This window comes from Pelmatolapia mariae, linkage group LG16_19 (assembly GCF_036321145.2).
Source record: "Pelmatolapia mariae isolate MD_Pm_ZW linkage group LG16_19, Pm_UMD_F_2, whole genome shotgun sequence".
Lineage (NCBI taxonomy): Eukaryota > Metazoa > Chordata > Actinopteri > Cichliformes > Cichlidae > Pelmatolapia > Pelmatolapia mariae.
The window spans coordinates 26,613,002-26,632,016 of record NC_086241.1 but is presented as its reverse complement, the minus strand read 5'-3'; the positions used below and the strand labels follow the sequence as shown (position 1 = coordinate 26,632,016).

At 40.1% G+C, this 19,015-nt stretch overlaps 1 protein-coding gene across 3 annotated transcripts in view; it reads right to left on the bottom strand.

Annotated features, from left to right (window-relative positions):
* The window catches only part of cacnb4a (calcium channel, voltage-dependent, beta 4a subunit), a 34,393-nt gene extending 16,448 nt beyond the window's left edge, over window positions 1–17,945 (bottom strand). For 2 of the 3 annotated variants that reach the window (XM_063498546.1, XM_063498547.1), the window contains exons 1-2: window positions 17,641–17,945; window positions 16,152–16,235 (exon numbers count right to left, since the gene is read on the bottom strand). In XM_063498546.1, the coding sequence (XP_063354616.1) occupies window positions 16,152–16,235; window positions 17,641–17,703 (147 nt within the window). In that variant the 5' untranslated portion in view covers window positions 17,704–17,945. Of the gene's footprint in view, window positions 1–8,968; window positions 9,376–16,151; window positions 16,236–17,640 lie in introns of those variants that run through there. The other variant, XM_063498548.1, reaches the window with a different exon arrangement.
* Between the last annotated feature and the right edge of the window lie 1,070 nt (window positions 17,946–19,015).

The following is a 19,015-nucleotide window of genomic DNA, read 5'->3' as shown; positions in this document are numbered from 1 at the left end:
TATAGGCTCATGAGAGTGAAGCAAAAAGAACACACTTCTTGCACATGAGTTGAGATAATGGACCTGGAGTATAAACCTATCAGTCATAACAAGTGCTTTCAGCCACAGTGTACAAGGCCTCTATTTTCAAACAGGGCTGACTTATAGTTTGCTTACACTGTCAACACACAGCAGTAATGCAAATCTTGGCTCTGAGGACGTCACCTTTGGCTGACCGGTACTGTAACTGTTTGTAATGCCATGTGGGAGAACTGGCAACAGTCCAATTTGTTACAACTGCACCATGGCAGAACAGAGTGCTTGAACACTGTGAAATCTTTTATTTATAGTGGTAATATATTTTTTGAATACACTGAATTTTATGCAGTTGAAAAATACATTGGTGAAAAAGTGCTTATCTTGAGTTAAAAACAGACTAGTTAACAATTACAGGGACAAATAGAGGAGATACTAAACATTAAAAATACCAATTTGTGACCAAAAACAGAACTCACACACTCCAGAGATATGGAGGTTATTAGGTTACATGGTCATTATTGATTATCTGTAGGTGTGAATGTTTCTCTAACTCTCTATGTTAGCCCTGGGACAGACTGGTTACCAGTCCAGTTCATACCCCACCTTTCACCTTATGGCAGCCGGTTAAGCCCCCCTCCCCTGAACTCTATAAGCGGAAGCAAATGGACAGATGGATGCTCCTGTTGACGCGCCAGGGACCAGTATTGCCAGTTTCCAGTGTTTTCAACTTGGACCAGTGAGCAACCAGTCAGCCTTGCATACAACCCAGTCTACGCATGTGTAACATGCACACATGCGCAGCCACTAACACGGCATTAGTGTAGACGCTCTTCACTGTGAGAGACAATGTAGAAGGGGCCACCAGGAAAACCTTTGTAACAGCAAACCTAATCAGACACCTAAATCATAACCTACCCAACTGAACATGGACATTTTAAGTTAAAAAGGCAAAGTAGACAAGGCTAAAGCTAGCAGCCTCTTTATGAGCAAAGAATCAAAGCAGGCGAGAGGAAAATTATGGATACAAGTAAAACAGAGAAAAAGTCAATGTCCTGTTATGTGATGATTCAATAAAATGACTATATGTTACAATCCCTGATAGTGCATTCCTTCAAATGGAGAAAGTCTTGAGGGATGGCTACTATGAGGAAAGGCAGCCCGGAAACTTTACCAGCGGGACACATCGTTGTGTGCCTCAAATTCACAGGGTGTTTCGGTCTTTTATCACAAGCTATTCTGCCATTTTTAGTTTCTTTTTACCTTCCTTGGTTAGGTTTAGGGATTAGAAATCTGATCTAGATTATAATATTAAAATTTGGGACACATCATCAGTAGTGGATGTAGATCCCATGAGATTATGAACATTACTAGAAATTGTTTATTTATAGTGGTAATTTATAGAGGAAATTGTTACTTTAGCAAAAAAAACTATTAGAAGCAAACCTCTCAACCATTTTGAATGCTGATATAATCCATGCAGTTTTAAAGTCGTGTGATAATTGAAATTAACTTTAATTTTGATAATGCTTTACAGTAACTGCCTAATTAAGCAATCAGAGGCATTTTCAAGATACTACTGCTACTGAGAAATGCTTCAAGGACTATTTTATATAAACAGCCACAGCATTTTAAAATCCTGTGTCGTCACTGATCCCTGTGGATAATTTAGTAATGTGCTAAACCAAAAAAGTCCAATAAATGGCCAAAGCAACATACTGTAACTTTACCTTAGCAGACTTGACCAGTACTTGAGAACACAGCTTATATGTTGTTAAATTGAGAAGAAAACATTTACTGAGTAGAATATCAGTCAGTTACCTTCCTTTGGTCTTTGAAAAGCTTCTGAAAACAATCCAAACCCATACAGAAATCAAAATTAATGTAGGTGCAGATGAATAATTACATAAGCATGGACACTGGACACGTGTCTTACTAGCAGGAAAGGTCTAACTCAGTGCACTGTATTAGACTGCATAGAGTCACTGGGGTCCAAATGCTAATTTCGGCTAATCAGTGCTTTCCATTCAGGGTAGAGGCAATGTACTATGTTCTGTGGCCTGCAGGCTGCTGTGCACACCCTTCTCTCCAGGGTCATGAGCCAGTTATTCCCCTTGTCACCAGCATTAAATACGGGAAATGGCTGAATGATGAGAGGGAACATAGCAGCTAAAATAGTTGCCACCAGCAATGTCAATATCCTTTATGATTCACTTCCTCACAGTTCATGTAACCCACCTGCCTGCAGGCATTTATAAATCTCTTTATTTGCCAATCTGGCTGCTTGTATCTGTCACTTAGACTAAAGTTACAGGAACAAAGCACTACAGACATTCAGTTAACGCTTACTGTGAAAATGTTATGCAATATCTGAAAAGACGACTATGCTACCAAACCACGTGGTATGGTGTAATGTATAATGAAGGAGTAATGACGTAATGCATGAATGTATTCATTCATTTTAATGACTTCTTTTCTTTCATGTCGCTGTTCATCAATCAAAGCAGCTCATTTCCCACCATGTGACACATGAAACAACAAGTGTCCTGATTAACATCAAAACAAATGAAGAAATATATGACTGCAAAACAAAAACCTTAAAAAGTGTCCATCATCCATCCATCCATCCATCCATCCTCTTCCACCATATCCCAGCTACCATAGGGCGAGAGGCTAACACAGAAAGACAGACAACCATTCACACTCACATTCACCCCTATAAGCAATTTAGAATCACCATTTAACCTAAGCCCACTAACAGCATGTCTTTGGATGGTGGGAGGATGTCAGAGTACCCAGAGAGAACCCACGCAAAAACAGGGACAACATGCAAACTCCACACAGAAAGGCCCTGTCCAGATGGAGTTAAATATCTTCTTTCTAAACAGTTAAACAGTATTGTACCCCAGAGCTGTCATGTCATCCATCCATTCAAAACAGAACAAAACTCAGAATATCATGTTCCTGTGTGTGCCAGAAATAAACTCACAGAGAACAAACTAACACTCCGATTCTGTCTGTCAGCTTCATTCAGACACCATGATATTTAATAACTGGGGAAACTGTGAAAGCAGATGTCAGGATATGATGAATGATTGAAAAAAAAAAGGCAGATAATTAATACAATAAAACACAATACCTCATTTCAGTCTTTAACACTTATTTAAGTTGAACACTTAATACACGCTAATATTCATGTGAATGTGCTCAGTTACACCAGTTTAAATACAGACATGTCTTGTTGCTTCATACCAGTATGTCTCCAGCTCATCAAATCAGGCGGATTCTGCATTCAGTTCTGCCGAGTAGCCAGCTGGTGGATGTTCAGAGTCCTGCAGTTTCAGCTAAATGGGCTGAAAAACTGGACTTTAGCATAAATGTTTACCTAGCAGATGACAGGACAGTGTGTTCCCCCATGGATGCTGCCAGACGCTCTATTTAAAACAACCTATCCATGCAGGACAAGGACTGAAGAAGGAGGGTGCAGCTATGCCATATTATAAAAAGAGCATCATTTGTCTCATTTTAAAATGTCATATGTGGTGAAGAAAGACTTTTTGAGCAAATGCCAGAAAACAGTTTGTTTGGGAATATCTTACTATCGTTGAAATATTACAACCAAATGCCAAACGCACACCGATATTCCAGTTTCATCTTAAAATATGTGAAAGCTGTGATTCTTCACATATATATGACAACGATGGTGCAAAGCTGCAGGCAGCATGAGACATGCTTATAAACCCTTGACATCTGACTAAGGCGTGATGTACTGCTTCGAGGCCGTCGTCATCAAGATCATCTGGCGTGACAAACAGAACTCTTGCTGTATGTGTATGTATGATATTACATATGTGTTAGGCCTGCTAATAATTGCACGTTCATAATTACATTGCACAGCATCTTGGTCAACTGAGGTTGTTTCAAATATGCTATATAAATAAACTTGGACTTGGAATTGTCATGGTTTGCTAATGGGAGTGACCGACAATTCAGTGTTATGGAATTGTCTTTCCAAACTTTTCCATCAAATGCATTTTTTTTGTTATGCATTCATCTCTTGATATGTTTCATCCATCCATTTTCTGCTAATTCCTTTTCCAATTTAGGCAGTCTAACCCAGCCGTCTCAGGGCAAAAGCTCACAAACCTGTACCACGTGGACAAGTCAGCAGAGATATAGAACACAACCATTTGAGCTAATGTTCATTTCTAAGGTTAGACTCACCAACCAACTTACCATGCATGTCTTTGCCCTGTTGGAGGAAGTCAGAGTACAAGGAGAGAACCCATGTGGCACATGGAGAACATGCAAACTTGACACAGAAAGGCTGAGCGGTGGATTCAGAATCGGGGCATTCTTGCTGTGAGGCAACAGTGCTCACTACCGTGCCACCCTCTTTATGCTCACTTACCCCAGGAGGCAAGGAGGCTCACCCAACTGTTGTCAGGGATCGACTCGGGGGACAGTGGCAGATGGGGAGTTTGACTGGGTCAGTACACCTGAGAAACTGTGATGCAGGTGTGCTATGGTGAGCTCATGGAGGACACAAATCTCGCATGGAGCAGTAGACAAAATCTTGTTCGGATACTGATTTCTTCATATTTGTTTCTCTTATATTTCCATCCTGTCTGTCACTTGTGAAGCAGTTTGAAATGCATTCGATTATTTTTTAAAGTGCCTTAATTTCTTTAGTTGAATGTCTTTTTTCCCCATTTGCAACCTTTCAAAGATAGATTACGAAAAGATGTGTTCCTATCCTGAATATGGCATTGTTGGGAGCTTGAAGCATGGGTTTGGTGACTATCACTCCCACTGGACATCAAAACTTAAATGAAAATAAATGGCAACATGTGTAACAGGGCATTTGTACTAGAATAAGTCTTTGAAGTCAACCTGCCAGGCTGGACAGTGAGGATTAATGTCTTTGTCCAGGGCTTGCAGGCGTCTCTGCTAATGATCCATTCAGAGCCATGGGAGTCTTTGGTTGGTACAAATAACTGTTATTTACTGCCTCATTACAAATGAAATCTATAGCTGGAAGAGTGGAGAAAAAGAAATAAAACCACCACACAGCTGGCCACTGCAGAGTATCACCTGATGTATGTTTTTTTCTTTTAAAATAGCAAACTACATCTTCTTGTAACAGAGAATAATGTACATTTTATCTTCAACATGGAGGCTTGCTTTGTTTATAACATGAACCTATTGTTTTAAACAGTAGCTTTACCTTTACATTATATTATAATGTAAAATAACATCAGAAAATCTAGAAAAAGTTTATTTTTCATACCTTTGTGTATGTTTATTGGAAGCAATCATCTCAAAAGTAAGAATAAAAATCCAGTTGTTACTAGTATTAGTGTTTTAAAATCAGGCCATATTACCTCGGATCCCTACATTTGCCACTTTACAAACCTGAAGTTATTAATGCATGAATGACAAAGACGTCAGTCAACACAAGGCATGTCTACGCATTTCTAAAATTACTGTCATGCACATTACACAAGCAGAGACTCATATCCCCCGCCTTCCATTTCTGCACAAACGCACAAGCTGTGGCTCATTATCGAAGTGTCAAGTGGCCGGTCTTGAGTCCGTCATGCCACACTCTAACCTTATCTGTCCAGATGCCGAAGCTCGGTCCGTTCTCCCATCTCCAATCATCTTCCTGCCCTGACCTATGTGACTATCAGTCCCAGACTGTAAGACGAAAAGCATTCCCTCCTCAGCACATACAACTGGCACCATCACTGCATCCACTAGCTTTAAGGTCAGAGGGTAAATTTCTCAAAGTTCTTTGAAAACCTGGCCCACTTGTGGGCCTTTAGCTCCTTATGAACTCACTCTGTTAGATATACCTGTTCACTTGCTCATGAATGCAAATATCTGATCAGCCAATTCAATGCATTTAGACATGTAGACGTCATCATAAATATCTTGTTGAAGTTAATTGAATTGAGCATGGCATGATTGTTGGTCGCAGTCTACTGGGATTTTCCTACAAAACCATTCAATTCAATTCAATTTTATTTATACAGCACCAAATCACAACAACAGTCGCCTCAAGGCGCTTTATATTGTAAGGTAGACCCTACAATAATACATACAGAGAAAAACCCAACAATGATATGACCCCCTATGAGCAAGCACTTTGGCGACAGTGGTAAGGAAAAACTTCCTTTTAACAGGAAGAAACCTCCGGCAAAACCAGGCTCAGGGAGGGACGACCATCTGCGCGACCGGTTGGGGAGAGAGAAGGAAGACAGGATAAAAGACACGCTGTGGAAAAGAGCCAGAGATTAATAACAAGTATGATTCAGCGCAGGGTTTTGGGTATACACCTCTTGGGTTTACAGAGAATGGCCAAAAAAAAGAGAAAATACAGTATCGCCCTTAGTACCATCTCAGCACCCTTTAAATGCCAGAGTTTGCTGACTATGTACATTTTGCTTTTGCTTCCAACAGGATAATGTGTCCTGTCACAAAGTTCTAATAATTTCAAACAGGTTACTTTACCATGAGTAGAAGTTCACTGTACTTAAACAGCCAAAAAGCCAATAGATCTCAATCCATGATGTATGCGGTGGAATGGGTGATTTGTTGATAGCAACTGCAAAAACTGTTTGATACTGCGATGTCAAAATGGACCAAAATCCATGAGCAAAGTTTCCAACACCTTTTTGAACCTATCCCACAAAGAATTAAAACAACTCTGAAGACAAAAAATGGATGAAACCTTTGAGTACTAAGGGGTCCAGTGAGTGTATAATGGAAAGACTTGGTTTAGAAATAAACAGTGTCTCCTTCAGGCGCTGCTTCCACGTCTTATTTGCAATAGTAAAACTACTATGAGCCAGCGCAGAAGGTTTACTAGGCTTTGTGTTTTTCATAATACCTGTTATAAAGGTGAGTCATGCAGTGAACAATACTGTATGTTTGCAGAAGGGTAGAAAGTGGTTTACATCACTACCAGAAGCTAGGGAAGGACAGTGACTCTGCAAAAAAAAAAAAAAAACTCATATGGAAGTTTCCACCAACTATGTTCGACTGACTCTAAATATTACATCATCAGATAAAAATGGATCAAGGCCACAAAACGGAAAGTCCTGCATGTTCTGCTAAACATTTTAAAAATGGACCAAACAGCTGCTTTCTGGGTAGTCTTGGGTAAAACACTTGTTCTGGATTTTTAATTTGGAGTGTTAATTTTACTTGACTAACATTTCTGGTGAAACTGTCCGAGGGCTGAAAAATGTTGAGCTTTGGAAAAGAAGGAGTAATCGTCAAAAAAAAGTTGGGAAGGTCATAAACACCAAACACATAGATTATATTTGTGTGTCAAACAATGTCCCTCCAAAACTCTTACTGAAAATGAGTCAAACAAGAGAGCCTGCAGCTTAATATGTGCTGGAAATGAAATGAATGACAAGTCTGTGTGACATTCCTGGCTTTAAAAAAAAAACAAGCTAAAGATAAGTGCTGATAGCAAACCACGGGATCAGTAAGGTCAAAGGTGTGTTCTGTGACGCTGCCAGTACAGCTAAACATGGAACAATGTGGAACACGGCAGCCCAACAGAGTGCATGAACAAGTTCTCCAGGTTTGATTTAATAGTACTCATTAAAGTACAACAATAGGCTGCCTGTATTGACAGAAATACTCATTGACTGATTCACTGAAATTGACCAGCAGGATCAAACGTAGTGTGTTTTTGACTTAGTAGTAACAAAGGAATGAATGGATCCAGTTTTATCCTGTATGAGACAGTTTCTAGAGTATACTGGGATTTTCCCGAATCCATTTCCCGAGCAGTCTCACGTGGGAGTAAACTGTCTTCAGGCTCATTAGTTATTCTGACGTATAATAATAATACAAAATAAACATGTTATTTCTGGATCTTGCTGTACTATCAGCGCCTAAGAGAGTAACTAAATTAAGAGAGTTATTTTGGGCGCCCAGAGCTTTTGAGTGTAAGGCCTGAAATTTGAGGTTTTTGGAAATAACTCCCAATGCAGGAAAGAAACAACAACAAACAGAAGCTACTAATACCACACCACTGACAAAACTTGACACATAAAAATGAACACATTTTTCAAAGTCGCAACAAACAACAATGCAAACACAGAAAATCTCTCTGTATACGCTGCAGACAGGACAGAACATGTGAATAAAATCCCCTCTACTTTTTAGTCTTTATGAGGCAGCCGGTATCTCAGGTGGATTTATGGAAAGGTTCAGACAGATTCTGCCTCAGTGGGATTCCCTCCCTCCTGGCAGCAGCTTCTATATTCCTTGCCTTTGTAAGCATTTTTCTCTGCTTCCGCACATTTTTCTTCCTGTCTGCCTCTTTGTATTAAAGGTGCCTACGCACACTTATCTGTGGCAAAGATGAGAATTCCCTTAATGGCAACGTGTTTCTCGAACATAAAGGCATTCATGCTGCGAGTGACGAATGTAACAGTTGGCATGCATCAGCACATCAGCATCATGCAGATGGCCGTAGTGAACGCTGATTATGTTTGTTGGGCTTTTCAATAAACCATGATGATGTACAGTGGGGTGTGATAAAGGTGGAGGCACACAGGAATCATGCAGACGTGCTCACAATGCTCATAAACAGAGGCAAACAGCATGCATACCGGCCAATCAGCCATACATGGTAAAGACAATACTTTTCAGCTTTGCAGACAGCCGGCCCAGACAGGAGGAGAACTGGCGTCCAAGCTGATAGTATCAGTGAGAAAACTGTATTTTTCTTTTTGACCGGTCGAGGAGACATGCACACAAATGCACACTCATACACACCGTTCCCTCCTCTAACTCCCCCGAGATGAGTGCACGCTCAGCCCACTCAAGTCTCAACGCATTCTGTGGGAGTTTATGTATGGATCAAGCAGCCACGACGGAACAGAACAGCGTGGTTTACAAGTGCCAGACGCCACTCTCCACTCACCGCCTCCGAGTCTTCAAATCCATGAAGGTACAAGTTATCGTACATGGAGGAGTGAGGTTCCCAAAAATGAGCTCTTCAGTGCAAAATAGTTCGAAACGGCTCAAGATCAACCTGTTCTGGAGAGGATGGATGATGAGGATAGGGGAGTGACAGAGAGCACCAGCAGTCTCTTCCTCCACATGAAGGTAGATGAAAAAGAACCCAGATCACAGAAGAACAACAGATTTATAAAAGAAAAGGGAAAAAAGCTGGAGTCCAGACTTCTCCTAATGCTGAATTAGATGTTACTGCTCCCAGGTCAAACAAGTGTTGTTTCCCATTATAAGACAAGCTTGGCTATCCCCAGAGGCTGAGCAGACCTGGCATTTCATCTGCCTTCCAAGCTGAGATTGCACGAGCCAATCCCTTCCCCAGCACTGGTTGATGACAGACGTGAGATGCAGGCTGCCGATTGGCCGATGCAGGCTCCAGTCAGCCCGGCTGGCTGTGAATAAGAAAGAGAGAAGAGAAAGAGGCGGGGGCGTCTGCAGCCTGAGAGCATCATTAACCAGCAAGCCGTGTCAATCCTGTCCTTGTATGTGAGCGTGAGGTAATCTTTCACACTAAACACCGACATTTAATTTGCACATGCAGAATGGCAGCAAAGGCGAACAGCTGAGTGATGATACTTAGGCAGAATTGATGCGATCGAGCTGCTGCTCCGCTACAAGGAGCGCCCGCGTCTTTACAGCTTCATGAACACACCGGAGCCGTAAAAATCAATCTGTAAATATCTGCTACAGGGAGAGTGATCGCAGAGGAGATCAATCAAGAAAAGCTAGAGAACTTCAAATCTACAGTTTGACACCTTTCATGGACAGCATCTGTTGCTATTATAACTACTTTACATGTGAAACAACAGTGCATTTAAAAATATAGATTCTTATTTTTATAATCCCATAATTACCGCAGGATGTTAAGCTACAAATGACTTTGAATTCATTGCTGTACAAAAGGTTTTCATTTGTGCAGGTGAAAGACTTCACAATCTTTATTTTCAGAGTAAACACCTCAGTAATACAAACATACATGAAAATCATTAATAAGGTAAATTAGAGTATTTGTTTTGCAATTCATATTTCCCTACTTTGGCTTTGAGCTTTAAAAGAAATTCTTGATACTATTCATAATAATAATACAAATTTCCCTGTTAAACATACACAGACACACACACACATTACACAAACTCAGCAATGATCCTACTCAAACAAGTTTGGCACTGAGACGTTGCCATTTGTTAGGCATAGTAGAGCAACAGCACCCTCTCTTGATCCGATAATGCATCTTCATCAACATCGCCACGTTTTTTCCTTTTTTTTTTTTTAACTTGCTCCGAACAAGCTCTTCCCAAAACATCAGATTTTTTTTGTGTCTATACTGCATGTATTTTAGTGGAGGCACAGAGCCGGGTGCTACATCCTCATCATTCATTTAGATATTGCTCTGTGTCTTTATTCTGCACAGCAGCTCCCGGCAGACCCCCTCTGGCCCGTGTGGAACAGTAGATCAAAGGGAGACCTTTCAAAATAAAGGTCATTTTATTCAGGCTGAAGCTGCATGAAATATCACATAACAGGGTGCTTTTTTTTAAGAAAGGGAGAGAAATAAAGAAAGATGGGGAAATAAAATAGAAAGAGCACAAAGGGTGAAATATGCTTCTGGAGAAAAGTGGGATCACACTGCCACGTAGATCTGGTGGTATAATTAGATATCACGTGTAACACGACAGCTCGAGCAACATTACCTCACTGAAAATAAACACATACGCACACAGTCATAACCACGGCTGCAAAAATGACAAGAAACTGAACTAATAATGGAACAAAGTGGATAAGAGAGGCACAAAGAATTTGTGTTCTTACTCATATCTCGAGCTGTCACTGCATCCATTTGAGTTCAGTTAGGTTTCCTGATTTTTAAAGGATCTATCAGGGTAGAAGCAGTTTGAACATCCCATAAAGAGAAACAAAGTGCAAGAAATGTCAGACAAGCCAGAAAGGAACTTTAGTTTCTCAGCTAGAAGGGCACTTCAACTTGCTCCTACTCCTTTTGCCATTTTCTAAATTAAGCATGCAATCAATTCCAACTGATAACAAAGTACCTTTCATTTGTAATTTATGAGATTGTCTCCATCATCTACTCAGGAGGTGCTGACAGACTAGCGTGCAATACCAGCTGCGAGCGACGGCAGTGGTGGCTTGGCCCATCAAGTAATTCACAATTTAAAGGCTGTTGAGTTTAGCCATGTGACCTACATAAGGGGGATTAGCAGTGTGAAGTCTCTTCCTTATCATTTCACAAGCTGCAAGCTGAAAAATGAGGTTAAAGAGTTGCCTCTGTTTGATGTATCGTGAGTCGGCAAGGCAAATTAAATTTCCAGGACGGCATTATAGGTTTAGCAATCTCACAATGAATTCAATCAATTAACTCTGCGAGCCTTACATTCATTCATGACTCCAAGATTTATTCACGTAAAGTCACGGAACAGATTTAGAGAATGAAAACACTGCGATCCAGGACGTGAATGTGGGATAAGAAATTAATTCAGGCGATGTAACAGAGGCAGTCAGGAAATTCGGCTGTGACTAAGAGGTCATTTTCTGCTGAGAACATCTATTGGTCCACCAAAATTCATCACTGTACTCTTGTTGTGTCCTCGGGGCATCTCAAAATAAAAGGTCTGCTACGTATGAAACCCCCTTTCTTCCCTTCATTTGGACGTCAGTATCAACTGAATTAACTGTAAGTAAGAGACAGCTAATGTAGGAAATAACTTGACCTAGGCTTATTAATTCCAACACCAAGAAAAAAAGATCATCTGTGTCTTCACCTTTGAACCATGATAAACATAAATTGCTTGGTTTGGTGTTTTTAAATATATATATATATATATATATATATATATATATATATATATATATATATATATATATATATATATATATATATATATATATATATATATATATATATATATATATATGTATGTTTATGTCTGTGTTATCAAGACAGACTGGTTTCAATAAGCTCTTTAATAAGCTCAGAGTTCCCCAAATGACAATTGTTCTGCTTTGAATAATTTAATTCAACTTTATTTATATGGTGCCAAATCACAACAAGAGTTGCCTCAAGGCACTTTATATTGTAGATTAAAAACCCCACATACAGAGAAAACAACAACGATGAGATGACTCCCTAGGAGCAAGCACTTGGCGACAGTGGGAAGGAAAAATTCCCTTCTAACAGGAAGAAACCTCCAGCAGAACCAGGCTCAGGGAGGGGCGGTCATCTGCTGCAACTGGTTGTTGGTGCTTTTTACTCATTTTTTGTTAGACAACATAAACCCTAAATTAAATTACATACATGTACTTGCTGTTAGCAGCACTGTAAAATTATTCCCACTCATATCACTTATCTTTAATACATATGTGTAGAGAAGTGTCTATGTTATAAGTAGTAGATTCAGGTAGAACTGAAAGACTAAAAAAGCAAAGAAGATAATGAGAACTGTACACAATGTAAATGTGGGATCTTTGAAGGAGATGATCTTTTTTGTCATTTGTTACATATATATTGTTTCATATGAATATGAATTCAGGAATTCCTGATAAAATCCCAACCATAGTTCAGAACTGCTGAATGGCCTACCCGAGTACAGACCCAGCTAACCTCAAGAGTTCAGAACCCCTGTTTGAAGGGAGAGTTAACATTTCTTATTATGAGGTCAATGCGTTTAACAATTGCAAAGACCTCCAAAGATGCAAACCAGCAGCTAGTCTTAAAAACAAAACATAATAAGATGCATGAGGGTCAAATAGAGCCAGCTGAAGAAAGAGGTGCGATGAATACAGACAGCTGCAAAACGATTTTGAACGCAGACAAAAGAACCTGAAAATGTGTGCAGAGACAAAAACTGAACAGAAACAGATGACAAATTAGCATAAGGAGATAGAAAATTCACATTACAAGAATTGCTACAAAAATGCTAAGTGACCAGAGAGAAATGCAAACTGGTTGCAAACAAATGCAAATACAAACAGACAATAAAAAAAGCTGAATGTTTCGTCTTCTGTATCTATCTGCATCTTTAAGTTGTTGCTATGGAGGAAAGGTTAAAGGCCTTTTTACAAGTCTGTCTTATAAATAATCCTTTCATGGACCTTAAAGCCTGGCTCAGGATTCGAGCAGGTATCCACTCGCCAACAGCACACATAAACATCTGTGTGTAGGTGCTCTGCGTACCATCTGGGAGAATCAGTTTTTTACCATCTCGGCAGCAGATCTGTTCAGTATCACATGCAGTGACTCAGACTTGTCATCCATATCTCCTGGAACATAATGTCCCTGTATTGTGACACAGCCGTCCATTGGAGCAAACAATTAATTTAAGTCATTTTCTCTCATTTTTCTTTGTAAGACAAGCACCAGAGGTCATTCAGAAGACGCCAGACCCCACCTCGCCTTGCCCTGGTCCCTGTGGTCTCCTACTTAAATGCACTATTTTCTGCCAATCTTTGGTTATTACACAGATGAAAAATGTTGTATTTGTGCTCCTACTGGTTAGAAGTGGGTGAAGAGCAATATTTATATCGCATTCTGGTGACAGTTGGATTGCTGTTTGCTTATGCTGCCAACACAACCTGTCATATCTTGTCAAACAATACCCACACAGTACAATGCACATTATTCTTTCTTTTTTTCCCAATCGTAATGTCATTGTAATGTCAAATACTGCAAGGTTACGAGTGATGTAATGTTACTTCAAAGATATCTGACATCTGGTATCACCATCATTTTACTGTACTGTACAACGTGATCTGTCTTTGGAACCACAATAATTGATCAGACAGTAAATGGCTGCATTGAACTGTGACACTGCAACTTTTTTGGTCTTTCTTGGACTCTTTACATCACATAGTCACATTTGAACTGGCCTAAGATCACAATTTGCAACAGAAAAGGCTAATATTTAAAAACCAAATTTTGAAAACGATACAAAAATTCATATTCGCGTGGATCACGCCTAATCCTCCCTTGTTGCAGAGCTGAACAAACTAACATTAATAACTCCAGAGTCCAGGGAAGATTTATAATGTTGACCATGATTCTGTAATGTCCACAAATGATCTGTAGAGGAGGAACGTTCAATAAAAACATTCTATATCTACCTCGGCTGCTGTAAAGAATGCCTTCATCTCACTTTTTTCTCCTTTCATTGAGTTTTTGCTGTAAAATAAATAAAAAAAATTGTTACCTTCTTGTGAAAAGAAAGGAGGCGGCGCAGTTTTCTGCTAATCAACCTTGTCGGCTTGACCCCTGTTGTTGTTGAAGGCTGTTACTATGGATACACGTGGAAATCAAAGAGAGAGAGCCCACTCCTTCTCTTCTTACCTGATGACGATCACACCGGTGATGACACAAATCACAGCGGGGGTGTTACAGAAATCTCTGAGTGTGTAATAAGTAAACGGAGTGGGCAAGAGCTTTCATTTCATTCCACTGTCCTTGTGCTTTACTTCCTTTTTGCCTCTCCTTCTTTTTGTCTACTCTTTCTTTCTTTGAGGTACTTTCTGTCTGCAACACTGTGTCTTTTCCACCTTCTTCACTTCCTGTGAGTCATATTATTACTCCAGTGTCAAGCAGTAGGCATTCACTAATTAATGGATGATGTTTACACTTTGAACATAAACTGCATTCATTAGTGTGCTGCTCAATAAAATACAGATCTTATATTTTATTTACATTGCTAATCATCTGGTGTTATGCTCAGTTTTGTTAAATTGGAATTAGGTACAAAAAGATGATTTCTGTGACTAATGGGGGATAACACCATCATAACTCACATCTGACGATTCAGTTCTTTCTCCAACTTGATTTGGTCTGATTTACTGTATCTCCAAAGAGCACATGTGACCAAGTTTGTTTGAGGTCAGGTTTGAAAGCATAAAAAAGGCAGTGAAAAAGGGAGAGGAAGACTGGGGCTTTGGGACAAAGGTAGTCACTGATGAACTATTCTTGTATCTTTGTATGGCCTCTGCAGCCTTGGTTCCCTTGGTAACTTGTCAGCAGGATGTCAAAGTCCACGGTAAGCACTGTAAAGTAGTCTGGCGCAAGCACACTATGAATTAAAGAAGGGACTTAAGAAACCAATTTGAATTTTGTTTTCACTGTGACATATACAAAAGAGGCGGTGCATCCAAACAGTGTTGCCTGGCGCTGCTCCCGTGACTCGTGAAAGTTTGGTAGATGACTCAAAAGCAGGTCAGTTAGCTAAATTCCCAAGTGAGAACAAATCAAGGCCATTTATTCCCTGGACTACAGCAGAACATCTTCTAAACTGGCAACATGTTATCTGCTGCCACAGTGTTTTCTCTTCACATTCAATTTCCACTTCATATTGGAGCCAAACCCATATGAGTCTAACCAAAAGTTATGTAATGATGGATTGAGGTCAGAAATCAACAGTGGTCCAGAGATGTGCTCTCAAAAACACTTCATTCCACCAGGGATATCTGCAAACAGCAAGTGTTCACCACTCACTGTCAGAGCTGGGGTTTGCATCAATTATTAGTCTTAAGTGCTTCATAGTGTTGTTTATAGCTCTTTAACCCCTTTCCAAAGGACCTGGTAGGCTATTAAGACACAATTAGGATGTTTGCTAAGACCATTAATCTCTGGCTCTCTTCCACAGTGTGTCTTATGTCCTGTCTCCCTCCCCTTAACCCCAACCAGTTGCAGCAGATGGTGACCCCTGAGGTTTCTTCCTGTTAAAAGAGAGTTTTTCCTTCCCACTGTTGCCAAATTGCTTGCTCTTAGGGCAGGGTAATCTGACAGTTGGGGTTTTCTCTGTATTATTGTAGGGTTTTTACATTACAATATCAAGCACCTTGAGGCAACTGTTGTTGTGATTTGGTGCTATATGAATAAAACTGAATTGAATTGAACTGAGTTGCTACGTAAACTAAAGACGCTTGTCATATGTGTTGTAGCCAGAATTAACAGCAGGTGCAGCGCTACATGGTGAAGCTTTCATCAGTATTAACCAGATCTATGCCTCGACTGTATTAAGCAGAAATGCAGTCATTCATGTAGTTTAAGCAGGTTTATGCTTGACCTCTAAAAGTTCAAGTTCGTCATGTCCTACCTGTCTGAGGATGAAGCTGGTGGAAGTGGTGCTGCCATCGGACCTCTTCAGTCGACTGCGTCTGGAGTAAGTCCCCCTGTTAGCCTAATGAAGGCAAAACAGACCCGCGAATGAACTCTGCTCTTTTATTTTATATTTGTGACTGTATTTTTGTTGGACCTTCCCTTTGTTTATCCCCCTCTCCCCTACAGGACAAACCCAAGGGCACCTTTCTTTCAGTAACCCAGTTAAAACCAGCATCTCAGTCTCTCTGTTTTAAGTGACTTTGATGCCAACCAGCTGTCTCTTGTCTGCTGTGATGACCTGATTATAAGAAGCCGGTCTTTTAATGCTTTCTCAGACTGTCACACTAAGGTCTATGATAAGTGCAGCTTTGCGTGAACACTGCCCCGATGTACGGATTCAGTTTTTTCTGACCTATTTTCACACTAAAGCAATTTGTTTAAGTGCAGCGAGGGCATACTTCACTTGAGCAGGAAATGAGGTGAAATATAGTAAATGGTTGCAGCGCTTGGCTCTTATGACACTCTTGCGCCTGGCATCATATCCCTTCGTGACAGCAGAGGGAGGAATATCACTTTCTGTGATCCCATCTTAATTTTAAATTGCAGGAATGGCCAAACTATAACTTCAGAAAATCACAACACAAAGCAAAAGTGCCATCGCTGTGTATAACGGCCTCTAACGAGGCCACTTTGCTGAGTTCTGTATTTACACACATTCTGTAGTAGATAATGTCTTATTTGCCTGATTAATGTAGTGAATGTTAAAAAAAATTTCCCCCTCCCAGAGTAAAATCCTTAAAGTTCGTGAAGTCAGCAGTCCAAAAACACAAAGAAATGTGATTCAAGGCCGAGCCTGAACCATCCTGAGCAGGATGAATTTCTGACCACATCTATTAGGCTACATAGTCTTAGGAAAATTGATTATTACATTGATTATTATGCTTCATAATATCTATCTGATTCATATCTGATTCTTTCCTGGTAATCAAATAGCAGCACTCCCATTCATTACATCTAAGTGCACACACAGTTACATTAACAATCTGCAAATGTTGTAACACAGAAAAAATATGGGAGGGGGTAAAGTACCTCCCTTCCCTGGAAAAGTTTTTAAACTACCTCATGCATCACGAGCTGGGCTCCGTCATAAAGTGCTTAATAATTGAGCACCTAATTTCATTCCTTTTTGAATAAATCAAATTCACGCCACGCTGCAGATCCCGTGCAGTCTCAGTTTGACTAATAACACCTCGAGGACTAGTTAGAGATAATGAATGCATCCTCACCAAGACAACGAGCAGGATGACTTGTGTTTTTTTTTATTATTATTATTATTATTATGTCAGCGTAGTGTGGAGTAAGGGGGGCTTCATTATTCCCCCCGTGCATATTTGCATATATTTTAAAATTTGTCTTCGCGTATCATTAAAACATTTGCTACAGATTCTCGCTGTTTCACGTCATGTTTTTTTTTTCTTTCCTACCTGAAACACGGGCTTCTGCATCCCCTCTCCTATCCCGTGACGGGTGTAGATGTGCCGGGACATCTCAGCCAGTTCGTCGGTCCAAGGCGGAGGCTGGCGCTCGGTGCCACTCCACTGGAAGTGCCGCTCCTCGGGCGGCGGACAGTGCACCGCCGGCTCCAGCTTTACTCCGATTCACGCCAGCAGAAGAGGAAAGACTTGGACGGCAGCTCGGACGTGTCCTCCTGCAGATCTTTACGGAGTGGACAGGGCACGTACATCAGATGTAGCCCTCCTCTTCCTCCCACACGCATCAGACAGGGTTACAGGAGTGCTGCGTTCAAGGACGAAGTAGAACTTGAGAATTTCGTACACTCAGCGTGTGTCATTTGGATGGCAGCCGTCAAAAGTCAAACTCAATTAGATAATATATTTAAAAACATTCACACTTGTCTTTATGTCACACGTAAAAAAAGAAACATTTTTTATAGCCTACTTTATATATGATATTCAACTTAACTCTATCCTCCACAGCAGGGATGTCAGTCTCATTTTACATCCTGGGCCACATACAGATCATTTTCATCTTAAGTAGTCAGTGGGCCGAACAAGCGAAACTTCCTTTTCTCTTGGTGTGAAGATGTTTAACTACACATTTAATCTAGTTTAATATAAAAAAAAAGAAGTGCAGTTCTAACAGCAAGTCTCGGTTTGTCTACACGATAAATAAATGCTTCTGTAGTAAATGAAAGAAATCACAAATAAATAAATGTGCCGTACCTTGCTGTTCAGACTCTCTTCCAATTACAATTACGGAAGAGCAATTAATAATTAACAAATCACCATTTAAAAAAAATTTATGTAGACATTTCTGTGGTATTGTTTATCTGTTACTTTGGTGTACTATAAATACTCATGGGGCGGGGGAGTCTTTATCAGTAGAAGAAGCTGTAAAAACCTATGAAAATACAGTTATAGGTCCAAAATCTATGCCCTGCTTAACATTTTTTCAAAGCCGTTCAGTGGTCCAGATTTGAATCTTTGCTGACCGATCCTGGTCCCTAGGCCTTATGTTTCACACCACTGCTCTACAGATTAAATTTCACTCTGATTTCTCAGATTGGTCCATACTTGGATGCCAGGTTCTTTATCAACTTTTCAGAAGCTTGTGTTTTACAAATGGTCATTTTTGTGATCTATCTATCTATCTGACCCACAAACAAGCAACAAAGTGAAGGTGGCTGCAGTAAAGTACTGATAGAGCACCCTCATTAAATCTGGAAGTCTGCACTTCAATCACATCTTGTTTGATTTAAAATTCATTGTGGTGGCAATATTGCAAAAAAAAAAAAAATGCATCATTCAAAAGAACAAGGAAAAAAAATAACAACCTGAT